Source organism: Hylobates moloch, unplaced genomic scaffold (assembly GCF_009828535.3).
Source record: "Hylobates moloch isolate HMO894 unplaced genomic scaffold, HMol_V3 SCAFFOLD_9, whole genome shotgun sequence".
NCBI lineage: Eukaryota > Metazoa > Chordata > Mammalia > Primates > Hylobatidae > Hylobates > Hylobates moloch.
This window is the reverse complement of record NW_026652284.1, coordinates 12090447-12104073: the sequence shown is the minus strand read 5'-3', so window position 1 is coordinate 12104073 and position 13627 is coordinate 12090447. Positions and strand designations below refer to the sequence as shown.

The following is a 13627-nucleotide window of genomic DNA, read 5'->3' as shown; positions in this document are numbered from 1 at the left end:
AAAATAAAAGTAAGTATAAAAATACTTTTAAAAACTTTTTTTTTCATTATCTTCCTTATATTTTCTTTGGATTTGTTTTGCTATCGGTTTCCTAGTTTTTTGAGATGGAGGTTTAGTTCATTAATTTTCAGTCTTTATTCCTTTCTTCTATATGCTTTTAAGACTATAAATTCCCTTAATTGTTGTTTTGAGGATATAAATTCCCTTAAATATTATTTTCCTGCCTTCCAAAGTGGACTAAACTATTTTCTATTACTTTAGTGTTTACCAAAGAAATTACCGTGCACTCATGACTTAGCAAAGTCTAATCTTGGTTGATACTTTTACCCTCCTCCCAGAAAACTCAAGGACCTTAGAACAATTTAACTCTATTTGGTCCCTTCCAGATCTATATGCTATTATGTACTTTATTTCTCTTTTAATTCTCTCTCCTACATATTTTACATTACATGAGTTATTATTATTATCATTTTATATATCATTTTATATATTTACTTAGATTTGCCCACGTATTTGCCATTTGCATTACTTTTTATTCCATTCTGCCTCTCTGACCTCCCATCCGTGATCATTTCCCTTTTTCCTGAAGAACCCTTTAGAATTTCCTTTAAAGGAGTTCTGCTAGTGACAAACTTCCTCAGTTTCTATTTATCTGAAAACATCTTTATTTCACTTTGATTCTGAAGGATATTTTCTGTGAGGGTAGAATTCCGGTTTGGTAGTTACTTTTCTTCACACTGGCTTTATTGCTGTGGTCTGGAACTGAATCTGCAATATCCATAGGTATGTCTGTACCTACTCTGTAAGATTAATGTGAGGAACATAAGAGGTGGCAAATTTAAATTGTCCAGTAGAGTGCCTAGCCTGTAGCTGGCCCTGGGTGAACACTGATTCCTATCCCTTTTCCACTCAATGACTCTCGTGGATGTATTGCAGGAAGGATAGTCGTGATGTGGTAAAGGAGAGGAGTGGAGACTTTCATCCCAAAATCAATCATCTAGCCATTAGGTGAAAGTACTTGATTTCTCCCATGATCTGCAGAAGGAAGCTGCCATGGGTATGAGCCCAACCAGGGGTGCTCTCAGCCTCTTAAAATGTTATACATTCCTCTCTACTGGGTAGGGCCCTGCAGTGCCTCAGCAACTCCTCACCAACCTAACTTCCCAGAAGGTCAGCTCATGTTCCTCTACCCATCTCCAGAGGCAGGGGTGAAACAAAAAAAGCAACACTCCAGGGAGGGAGCCTCTCCCAGCCTCAACTCAGAGGCCTGTCTCAGAGGCGGCCTCACCCATTGGACTCCAGTGCCCTTCAACCGTTGAGTGGCTACCACAGTGTGTGTTTTCAGGGGATGGTTCCTATTTCTCCAACAAACCCCATGCTGGTCAACTGTGAATGCAGCGAGGAGCCACCCAACGGGATTCCTCTCCGCCTCATAGTTCAGCCCAAATATTCAACTGAAAGCAAGTTAAGGGCATGCACAGGGTTTTTTGTGCCATAGCCTTGACCTTGGCCTGTAAAGACCACTAACTAACCAAGTTCAGAGCCTCCAGAAGACCAGGTGGGCCAGAAGGGGACCCTGACCATTCCTTTCAAAAGAATTTTCATTCCTAAGGAACAATTGGCCAACTTGCCCAGTGGTCCTTGACATCTCTTGCCACTTTCACGTACCCTGCCTGAGGGTTCAATTTAGCTTCTGTAGTAGAATAACTGTTGGTGTCCACCCAACAACCAGTTACCCTTCGATTAGGGAAGTTGTCACCACCTCATGCTTAGTCCAAGCACCAAGGTGAATTGACTCCACCCTCCACTCTCAGGATGGCATGGGACTTGGGAATGGTGAGTTAGGTCATTCCATTCCCTTGGCTGTGGCAACTGGACACATTGCTCAGAAAGCCAACAAAGCCATCAAGTTGCAATTAGGTTTTTTTTGGGACTGCTGAGAATAAGGCAAGTCCATGATAATGAACTTGACCCTGGGAGAAGGTAGGCATGAAGCTGCTCAGTGCCACCGTATGAAGAGGTGAAGTTGGCATTAACACAGAGGAGAGAAGAGCAGAGCAGAGAAGACAGGACAGCTGATGGCACTGTGTGAGTTCCTGGATCAAACCTTGCCTGATGTATGCCTAGCATGCATCGCTACCTAAGCCAATCTGTTCTCTTTCTAATAGAGGCCAATTTGAGTTGGTTCCATGTCTTAAAAAAGAAATAGTTTTCGTGAATACATCTTCTGTTCCTTTGGCTGTCTTGACTTTGCACTGTGGACAGGGTTATCTGGTTAGACTCAGCCTTCATGGGTCTCTAACTCAGGACCCCACTTCCCTCCCAACTTCTCAAACTCTTAGAACATTGCCTTGGGGCTTCTGGTTGGAAGCCAGGCTTTGATTCCAGGAGCTCCAGAGCTCCCCAAGATGGGCAGCTGCAGGCTGTCTTCATCCACCACTAGATGCCAACCACTGTGGAAGCTCTATCCATTCTATCTTAAAGTTTCCAGCTCAGGCAGTGAAGACACTGATCCCAGAGGCTGAGAAACAGCAGGAAAAGTCACTACTGTTCACAGAAGAGAAGGTAGGTGAAGCCAGTTTCTCCACCACCACCTCACAGCAGCCTAGAGCATCAGAGCTCCTGCCTCTGAGCCACATCGGGAAAGCCTAATGAGGTTGTACATGATGCCCTTGTGCTATTCCAAAGTGCAATCAAGAGGACACAAGTCACACACAGTCTGGATCAATCTGGGAGCCTGAACTGCCCCTTAGGGAGGCTGAGAACAGCTCTTACCTGCTGATTCACTCCCACAAACGGCCACCGAAGATTGTCAGCCCAGGTTTTCCTGACAGAGAAGAGAGACAGAGAGCCCCACTCCCACCTCCAAACCTGTCTTTTCTACCATGTCCTCTGGGCATCAGGAGCATGCATTGTGTGGTTCTAGAACCCAGACCAGAAAGGTGACAGCAATCTCTACCCCCTCCCTAGCCCCACTATGCACCACCTAAATCAGCAAGAGAGAGCCCTATGGGAGGCTGGATGCCAGTGGAATCCACACCGCAGTACCAGCAGAGAAGAAAGACAGTCACAGTCCCTTTATAAAATGAACTAATGCACTCAGAATTCTCGTGGAGCAGGGAAAGTGCAAGAAGCTTATGTCAATGGTGCTGAGCACTCCGTGGAAACCATCCTCCATATGGTGCCAGGTCACGGGCACTCCCAGGTCTTCCAGCCTCTTCTTGTACAATAGCGAATCGTCCCGGAGAGCATCATACTCACAGCTCACGATGCAGGTTTCCGGGAGCTGAGACACTACGTCATCTTCTGCAATCAGGGGCGAGCACATCACATCCAGGACAACACTTACTTCCAAGTAAGCAGCTTCATTCACGGGCTCATGGGGCTTCCGTCGGTAACCCCTCTTCTTAAACCTCTCAGGGATATTTTCTGGGCCCAACCACTTTCTGTACTTATCCCAGACTTTGGCAGGCAAATGGGCACCTTTCATGATGACCTCTTGCCAGGAGAAGTTGATATCCAGGTATTGAAAATAACAGTAGCAGATGAAACTCCAGGTGAGCACTGGGATGTTTTTCCTGTTTTGAAATGAAGGGGTTTGTAAATCCAGGGCTTGGAGAGTGGCATAGATCAGGATCTGAGCCCGAATCTGGGGCAGATCTGGCCTGTCCACAAGTTTTTGACAAACCACTGTGGCTATTGACCCTCCCAAACTGTCACCGCAGACCACAACCCGGGCTGGATCCACTCCATATGCATCCAGGGACTTCAGGAAGTGGATGGTGGCCACCAAGCAGTCTCTTACTGGCACTGGAAACTTATGCTTGGGTAACTTGCGGTAACTAAAAAGGAATCAGGAAACACAGTTGATAACGCCCCAGCAGATCCAAAAATATCAGCGTCTAGCATCTTTTAGCCCAAATTAGTCCGTTCACTTCCCTTTGTGAAACTTGAGCAGGTAAAGTTAGGTGTGAGACTTAAATGAGACGAGACACATAAAGTCCACATACCTAGGCAGGTGCCATTCCTACTGTCCCAATGCCCTAATGGGAGACCTGTGTCACGAGACATCCACCAATTGGCCAACAATGTAAATATCACCCACACTAGCCCCATCTTCCTGAACCTGCCTCATGTTGCTTCCCTGACTCACCTGCTCCTGCTTCCTGTTTTATGATTCTTGTATGAGCAACTTCAAGGCGTGCTTGGGTTTTTAATTAATCATGCCATACCTACAGATTTTGTTACAGGGGATCTTGTAGACTTATATACAGCATGTTGGCCAGGCCGGTGGCTCATGCCTTTAATTTCAGCACTTTAGGGGCCGAGGTGGGCCGATCCCTTGAGTCCAAGAGTTCAAGGCCAGCCTGGGCAACATGGTGAGACCCCCATCTCTACAAAGAATATAAAAAATTAGCTGGGTGTGGTGGTGGATACCTGTAGTCCCAGCTACTCAGGAGGCTGAGGCAGGTGGATCCCTTGGGCCTGGGAGGTTGAGGTTGCAGTGAGCTGTGATCGTGCCACTGCACTCCAGCCTGGGCGACAGAGTGAGACCCTGTCTCAAAGAAGAAAAAAAAGCAGGCCCTCAAATAATGTCATTTCATTCAACATTGTTTCATTATACTGACGAAAGAAAGAAAAATGATTCCAGTCTGGGCTACTACCGTTTGTGTGGAGTTTGCACATTCTCCTCATGTCTGTGTGGGTTTTCTCCCGGTCCTCCAGTTTCCTCCCACATCCCAAAGATGTGTATGTTACATTCATGAGCATGTCTAAATTGTCCCAGTCCAGGTAAATGTGGGTGTAGGGGTGAGTGTGCCCTGTGATAGGAGGGCGTCCTGTCCAGGGTTGGTTCCTGCCTTGTTCCCTGAGCTGCAGGGATAGGATCCAGCCACCCACAACCCTGAACTGGAATAAGTGTGTTGGAAACCGAATAGATGAAGGAATATAAATTATTGCAAAATAAAAATACATAAAGTCAGCCGGGTGCAGTGGCTCACGCCTGTAATCCCAGCACTTTGGGGGGCCGAGGCAGGCGGATCACCTGAGGTCAGGAGTTCAAGACCAGCCTGACCAACATGGAGAAACCCCGTCTCTACAAAAAACACAAAATTAACTGGGCATGGTGGCACATGCCTGTAATCCCAGCTACTCAGGAAGGCTGAGGCAGAAGAATCCCTTGAACCCGCGAGGGAGAGGTTGTGGTGAGCTGAGATCACGCCATTGCACTCCAACCAGGGCAACAAGAGCGAAACTCTGCCTCAAAAAAAAAAAAAAAAAAAAAATATATATATATATATATATATATGTATTTATTTATAAAGTCAGCCAAGCACAGTGGCTCACGCCTTTAATCCCAGCACTTTGGAATGCCAAGGCAGATGGATCACCTGAGCTCAGGAGTTCAAAACCAGCCTGGGCAACATGGTGAAACCCCGCCTCTACCAAAAATACAAAAAATTAGCCAGGCGTGGTAGTGTGCGTTTGTGGTCCCAGCTACTCAGGAGGCTGAGGCACAAGAATCACTTGAGCCCGGGAGGTGGAGGTTGCAGTGAGCCGAGACTGCACCACTGTACTCCAGCCTGGGTGACAGAGTGAGATCCCATCTCAAAAAAAAAAAAAAAAAATGCATAAAGTCTACAATAATCATACATCTGCACAAAAATAAATGATGCAGTACAGAAGCTCTCAGTGAAGCTGCCACACTTGTGAGTGTTTGGTTTTGAACTGGGAGACAGTCAGAGGTACTCCTGACAATTTTCACCTTGCAAACATTTATTCCTAGATTTAACCCACCACCAGAATGACCACCATTACTCACTGATTCACCAAAAATTGGGTAAATAATTATCTTCTTGTTTTTATTAATCTTTTTAAAATATATGTATAGCTCACATTTATTTCAATTTTTAATATTAGCAGGTTTTCGTCTTTATTTAGAAGCTTAGGGCAGGCATAGTGGCTCACATCTGTAACCTCAGCACTTTGAGAAGCTGAGGAAGAAGGATTGCCTGAGCTCAGAAGTTTGAGACCAGCCTGGGCAACATGGCAAAACCTCGTCTCTATTACAGAAAATTATAAAATAGAAAAGTAGTAAAATAAATTTTTTAAAAAATTTTTAATAAATTAGCTGGTGTTTTTGTGACCAGAATTCTACCATCAGAGCTTAACTCTGTTTATATCAATTAGCCTAGGTTTTGTAATAGGTAAAATTGGTTTCACTCCAAGTCACAGTTCCAAGAACGTGTTGACATGTTGAGGACTGACTGTACCATCAGAGGCCAGAGATACACAGCACTCTTCCAGACAAGCTACGCACACTCAACACCATTGCTGCCCTGCCTACCTGATATTGCTAAGAGATTCCAGAAATTCAGGTTTTGTGAGAAAGTTCACTATTTTCAAAGGCTGGCCACAAATTAAAAAAGAAGAAGAAGAAGAAGAAGAACACTCTATGGGAGCAACAAATAAAACTTCCATCAGCCGTTTCCATTCCATACCCCCATTTCAGGCCACCTGGGAATAGGACATCCTGGAAAGCAATGCCCTTAACTCCAAAATCCTGTCTACCTTGGATTTAGAAAATAACTTTCTGGCAGAGACTTGCTAGCGTGTTCTACTGACGATCTCTTGGTTTGGCACAACCAGAATGATAAGGTGTCCAGCAATACCCCATGGCAGAAACCCTTCTGGAGCTGAGAATTGTAAAGTCAGGGGTTTATCCAGGTCTCTCTCTCATCTCATGTCTTCATTTTCTTTTCCTTTTTTTTTTTTTTTTTTTTTGAGACGGAGTCTCACTCTGTCACCCAGACTGGAGTGCAGTGGTGCCATCTCGGCTCACTGTAACCTGTGCCTTCCGGGTTCAAGTGATTCTCCTGCCTCAGCCTCCTGAGTAGCTGAGACTACAGGCACACGCCACCATGCCTGGCTAATTTTTGTATCTTTAGCAGAGACAAGGTTTCACCATGTTGGCCAGGCTGGTCTTGAACTCCTGGCCTCAAGTGATCCACCCGCCTTGGCCTCCCAAAGTGCTGGGATTACAGGCATGAGCCACTGCGGCCAGCTTCAGTTTTCTACTCTCCTCAGGTAGCAGTGCCATAAGAAAGCTGGCAGATGTACCCCCACTGAGACGCAGAGAACTGATATTTCTTTAGAGTGTGTACCTTTAAATGAATAGGGGAACTTAACCAGGAGGAACCACGTGTGTGATGCTGCATCAGGCAGCAGGGCAGGGGGCACAATGCCCACTGCGCCCTCTTTGAGGCTCCAGGCTGGGCGGTGACTGTCAGAGATCCGTTAGGAGAGACAATGGGTTTGCTTTTGTTTTTGTTTTTCTCACTTTCTTCAGTGGGTCTCAGCCAGGGGGACCTCCCTTTTGGGAGCACTTGGAGGTGAATATGGCAGCATTTCAGGTTGTTTGAGTGATGGTGCGGGGTACCACGGGCATTTAGCAGAAGGAGGTGCAGGGTTGTTTTACTCAAAGAAGAGCTATGTCGCCCAGGTGTTCCTGCAGTGAAACTCTGCACCTGATCTGCTTGAAAAAGACCATCTCCTACCCAGCTTCCAAATGCACAAAACGCCTCTGTTTAAACAAACCCAAGGCCCACAGGCACAGAGGAAGGGGTTCCCCATTCTCTGTCTCTCCATCTCTCTTCACCTCCCGTTGTTTTTCTCTCACTCTCTTTTTCTTGTTTCGTTTTGTTTGTTTTAAGACAGGGTCTTGTTCTGTCACCCAGGCTGAGTGTAGTGGCGCAATCACGGCTCACTGCAACCTCCCAGGCTCAGGTGCTTCTTCCGCCTCAGCCTCCCAAGTAGCTGGGACTACAGGCGTATGCCACCACACCTGGCTAGTTTTTGTATTTTTTTGTAAAAATGGGGTCTCACTATGTTGCCCAGGCTGGTCTGAACTCCTGGGCTCAAGCATTCTGCCCACCGTGGCCTCCCAAAGTGTTGGGATTACAGGCGTGAGCCACCACACCCAGCCGCCTTCTTGTTCTCTCTTCACTGGCTTCTCCCAGCCCATCCCCACCTCTGGGCTTCCTCCAGCTCCCATCTGCTCCCACCCCCCACCCCCCACCCCCATTTCTACTTCCCACCCCATCTCTCCACATCAGAGCCTTGCTCCTTGCTGGCTCCCTGGGATCCCCCCTTTACTCACCCAACTGCCAGAACCACAGAGTCACTCTCCTTGCACAAACGAGAGCATATGCCATGGTGGGTTTCTAGAAAATAAATGGTTTTTAACATTCACTAGGAAGGCTTCCTTTGCCAGCCGTTGTCGCCGTCTTCTTCCTACAGACACAGCCCTTGGGCCGAGGCTGACTAGCTTTTCCTCTACTCCAGCAAACTTCCGGTCAATCTTCTCACTGATTCTCCTTCGTGGTACCGCTTGAACAACTTTCTCTAAGATGCCCACCCTCCGATCCATCCTATAAGCCATTAAAAATATCTGTGAAGCTGTTGGACTGTAGAATGCAGAGGTTTAGGGTGTGAGCTCTGGATTCAGACCGGAGTTCAGATCTCAACTTTGCCTCTTTCCAGCTTGAGCTAACATAGCGCCTAGCAAGTCTCTTAACCTCCTGAGGCTTGATTTCCTCATCTGTGAACTGGGATAATGAAAATATCTAACTCACAGAGTGTTGGAGTTGGAATGAGATCATCCACATATAGGCTTCTCACAGTGCCTGCATGTAATTAGTAGTATCAATAAATATTGCTTAATAAATATTGGCTGTTACTATCATTCTCATACAGACCAAACCACACCACCATTGCATTAAATCCCTTATTCTCAGAGGCTCCCACACTGGGACTCTGGCATTCCACAGATTAGAAAGCACTGCTGAAAGCAAATAAAGGTGTTTCCTCTCCCCCAATTCCCTGGGGGTAATAATTAAGATAGTAAAATTGTCTCAATAGTGACTTTTTCTTCTCATTAATTTTTCTCAAATCTTCCTGTTTGTCTGTACCAGAATTTGTCTTAGCAAAACCTGATGTGAAACAAAATGCTGTGTTTTAATTCTTTTCATTTAAAATATCCTTATTTCCAACTAAATAGAGGTGGTGATTATAAGTAAAGTAGTGATATACACATGTATATATTTATATGTACATACATATGTACACATATAAATGCAAGTAAGGGTACATTTCAGGATCTTTACCTTACAGTATCCTTCCTTATATTACAGTATTGTTAATTTAACTAAGGATTACATTTATGTAAATAAAGAGATACATAAGAGGGCAATATATGCCATATTTTTGCCCCCTCAATGATCTGCAAACCATGAACTGCCCTGGTGTTCCCTGGTAATAACAGCAGACTTTAAGTCCCAGGAAGATGCCCATTCTTCCAAGTTATGTTAAGGGGTGCCACCACCCTTTAGGACATCTGAGAAAAGCGTTCTTACTCAAGCTCCCCATGAAACCCCCGCCACCGTGGTAGTACAAGATGCCAGGCTTCAGGGTGCAGGTGGATGCCTTGGGCTGGTACAGCTTCACAGGGATTGTCCCAAAGCGGAAATCCGTGACCACAACATCGGGGTCGTACTTTAGCGGCAGCAGATCTTGCATGAAACAGACAAATTGGGGCATAGAACAGATTCTGAGCTTCTCAAAAATCATCCCCTGTTGGAGAGAGAAGAAGAAATGGGTCGAGATGGGTTTCTTCATAGGCCGTCTGGAGTCTGGCCTTCACACCTGCCCTCCACAGGTGGCAAAAGGAGTTTTTGGAAACTGCAGTCAGATTGGATCACAGCCCTACTCAAGCCCTCAGTGCCCTCAGGACAACTGCAGGAAAATCCACTCCCATGCAGGCCCAGGTGGCCACAGCACCAGCCAACCCCCTTCAACCCACACTCCTGACACCTTCCACTGCAGCCGCTACAAGCCAGGCTTCTGGGAACCCTTGATGGTCTCTCTACTTGCAACACCCACCTCCACCATGAGGCCCTGCTCCACCTCAGCCTGGGCACAACATCTGTTTCCAGGGAGGCCTTCCTGTGCCGTCCCAGCCAATCTGGCCACCCCACGCCTGTGTAGCTAACTATAGTGTGGGTACATTTTCTAAAAACAGGAAGGAGGAGTTCATATCTTTTGAAAATGCCTACTGAAAATTTTTAGGATAAAATAATATGATGTCCATTGGCTTGTTAAATAAATGAAAATGAGGGAAAAGTTAGAGACATTTAGGGACACAGGGAAGGGAGACAGGCCGGGAGTCAGTGATGGTGACACTGGAGAGTGGGCACCCTGTTCCCCTTTGGTATATGTCAAAGTTTGCATAAAGAGTTGAAAATACAAACAGGCACAGTGACTGATGCCTATAATCTCAGCACTTTGGGAGGCAAAGGCTGCTGGATCACTTGAGGTCAGGAGTTCAAGGCCAGCCTGGCCAACATGGTGAAACCCAGTCTCTACTACAATTACAAAAATTAGCCGGGCGTGGTGGTGGCCTCCTGTATTCCCGGCTACTCAGGAGGCTGAGGCGGAAGAATCTCTTGAACCCTAGAGGCAGAGGTTGCAGTAAGCCGAGATCACGCCATTGCACTCCAGCCTGGGCAACAAGAGTGAAACTCCAGCTCAAAAAAAGAGTTAAAAATACGTAAATAAAGAGGGCTCCCCCTCTGGGTATCCTTTCCAGTGTTTCCTAATCCTTGTCTGTGCCACAGCCATTTTGGCCATGGGTGAAAAGCTGCAGGCCTCATTTGAGAACTTTTTTTTTTTTTTTTTTGAGAGACAGAGGCCTCGCTATGTCATCCAGGCTGGTCTCAAACTCCTGGACTCCAACAATCCTCCCACCTCAGCCTCCCAAAGTGCTGGGATTACAGGTGTAAGCCACCACACCCAGCCCAGAACATTTTTAAATACATAAAATAAATACATGGGATTATAAAGAAAACAGTTCTATTTAAATATACTTATCAAAATATTAAAATGTATGTCATAATAATATAGGTGCTTCCTTACTAGCACATAGAGTAATAAGACCTAACTGCTGCCAGATACTACCCTAGTTTCAAAGAAATGAGGAGAATACACGAGTTTTCACAATATCTAATAGGCTATGCAACTATGTCTGATTCCTCTTGGTGACAAAGTCGAGGTTTGGCTTTCAGGACTGTGGTTTGTTGCCTTCATTCCTCATGAAAAGAATTTCAATTGGAAGTTAGTTGTGAAAATGGGGTAATTTTGACCCCATCCAAATCCATGACCCCCTTGTGTTCTGTGACCCCGGGGGCTCAAGGAGCCCCAGGAGAGAAGAGCTGCTTGGCTCCCCTGATGGGTTTTGCTGTCCTCCTTCCATTCTCCACTTTGGGAAGCTGTTTATCTGTAGCTTGTTCGCTTGTGGGTTAGCTTCTTTATAGACCACTTCCCCGCCCCCCACCGCCTGGACCCTGCAAGCTCCCTAAAGGCAGACCTGTGGGAACTTTACCTCTCTCGCCTGTCATTGGCCGTAGAGCCCAGAACTGGCGCAGGACACACAGCAGTTGCATAACACATCTTTGCATAAAAAATAAAAGAATCAACAAAGAGTAACAATGGCTACTATTTACGGAGGGCTCCCTCTGTGCCAGGCATTCTAATAAGCCTTCTGGGGAGGGTTATTCATGGAGTCTCCACAAAATGCTGTGAAGTAGGAGCTCCTTTCCCTACTTTGCAAAGGAGGAAATCAAGTCACTGTATTTGGGAGCCTGGACTACAGAATCTGAGAGTCAAGGGCAGGAAAACCTAGGACCCAGTCACTGCATCTTATAAAAGCTGACTCTGGAGATCAGAAGCCTTGAGTTAGTTCCCGGGATCTTCTCTTTTAGGTAATAGCTACATTCTTTTGAACAGCATAGAAGAAACACCTAGGGTGTCTCCCTATTTTTTTTTTTTTTTGAGACGGAGTCTCGCTCTGTCGCCCAGGCTGGAGTGCAGTGGCGCAATCTCGGCTCACTGCAAGCTCCGCCTCCAGGGTTCACGCCATTCTCCTGCCTCAGCCTCCCGCATAGCTGGGATTACAAGCGCCCGCCACCACGCCCGGCTAATTTTTTGTATTTTTAGTAGAGACGGGGTTTCACCGTGTTAGCCAGGATGGTCTCGATCTCCTGACCTCGTGATCCGCCCACCTCGGCCTCCCAAAGTGCTGGGATTACAGGCGTGAGCCACCGCGCCCGGCCTAGGGTGTCTCTTGAGAAGAGGCACTGGCAACTGCTTTTCGTTATGTAAGAAACTTACAAAAAATATTTTGTATATTCAGTTTCTGTCAAGGTACAAGAAAAAGTACAAGAAATCCATATTGGCAACACCTACACAGTTCCATTTACAGGTATTTTAACAAATTACACCAGAAGCAGAATCAAACTATATTCCTTAGGCAGCTTTCTAGCTCTCAGAAGCAACGACATATTTTTAAAGTCACATTCTGTAGTTTTGCTCACCGGCACTAATTTACTCATCTGCTACCCGTTTACTTTGTGGCTTGCTGGCTCTAGCTAGCAGGTAGATAGCAATGGGGGCCCAGAGACTCAGGAAAATTCATTTGTATCTTCACAACTTCTGAGAGTGGCGAGTGCTGTGAATAATATGGACACGTTTATGGACACATGAACTGTACACTTAAAAATAGGAAAGATGGTAAATTTTATATGCATATTTTACCTCAATTTTAAAAATAAAACAAACCAACAACAAAAAAAGAAAGTCAGCTGGGAGACACTCAGGTGAATAGAACCAGACTGGTTTTTTCCTTCTGTTAACTGAGAAAGCAGATCATTCTTTGAATTTTGTGGATATTAGCCAGGGCCAGCTTCAGAAACACCCAAAGAGGCTGAGAACAACCTAATAGGGATTATGCACGTTTCACAGGGTCCGATCAGCTGTCACTGCGGGCCCCATGATAGCGGTGTTCATTCAGCTAGAAGTTTCCGGTGTGTGATTTTTCCTGCCGCCTTCCTTAATGGTCAGCTGGAGGGGACACATGAAGCACAAAACTCACCCATGTCAACAGCAGCTGGAGGATGCAATGGAGGACTCTCAGTTTCACAGGGTGGCCAACTGCTGCAGGGATGTGCACAATGAAAAAATGGCTGCAAATGACCCACAGAGTGACCCCTAGTGAGAACACGCAGGCTGCTGCGAGGAAGACCAGGGGCAGGACCCACATGCTGCTTCCAGCTCGGAGCGGGCTGAGAGGAAGCTGTGCGCAGTGTAAACCATTTAGGACACGGTTCGGAGCCAGCAGGCCTCCTCCACTTATAAGTCACACCTGTCCTCCCCCACCTCCCTGGGTCCCACAAACACTGGCCCAGCCCAGGTGAGTCACAGGCTCAGGTGAGGATGTGGTTCTAGGTCAGGGCCCATGCAGAGAAGAAAGTGGCCTATCCAGCTGGATCCAGCCAGAAAAGAAAGTTCTAGAGTCCCAGCTTACAATCTGGCACTGCTAAGTAGAAATAGTCTTGGGTAAGCCACCAAGTCACAATGGACATCGCAAACATGATTCCTCCCAGCGGCCTTCGGATCTCATCCCCCCACTCTGTGATTCAACTCCAGCTTATCATCCATCCATCAGCCTGTGGAGGAGGCCCCAGAGCTGGTGTACGGCAAGCCATTCTCTGTACAGCATTCTTCCCCTAGACCT

The 13627-nt window shown here is 46.4% G+C and overlaps 1 protein-coding gene across 1 annotated transcript; it reads right to left on the bottom strand.

The window, feature by feature from the left end:
• Positions 1-3067: 3067 nt before the first annotated feature.
• Positions 3068-13153, bottom strand: AADACL3 (arylacetamide deacetylase like 3). Its single transcript, XM_032760964.1, has 4 exons — positions 12986-13153; positions 9414-9630; positions 8159-8222; positions 3068-3842 (listed from the first exon to the last, which is right to left on the bottom strand). Exons 1-4 carry the CDS (start codon positions 13151-13153, stop codon positions 3068-3070), a joined length of 1224 nt encoding a protein of 407 aa, XP_032616855.1.
• Positions 13154-13627: the final 474 nt, after the last annotated feature.

Excerpts from the sequence above, each read along its gene's own strand:
- AADACL3 (XM_032760964.1), bottom strand. The coding sequence starts at position 13,153 with ATGTGGGTCCTGCCCCTGGTCTTCCTCGCAGCAGCCTGCGTGTTCTCA. Across the intron at positions 9,631-12,985 it reads TCCAGCTGCTGTTGACATGG|GGGATGATTTTTGAGAAGCT; the intron begins GTGAGTTTTGTG and ends TCTCTCCAACAG. Across the intron at positions 8,223-9,413 it reads GGGTTTCATGGGGAGCTTGA|AAACCCACCATGGCATATGC; the intron begins GTAAGAACGCTT and ends TTTATTTTCTAG.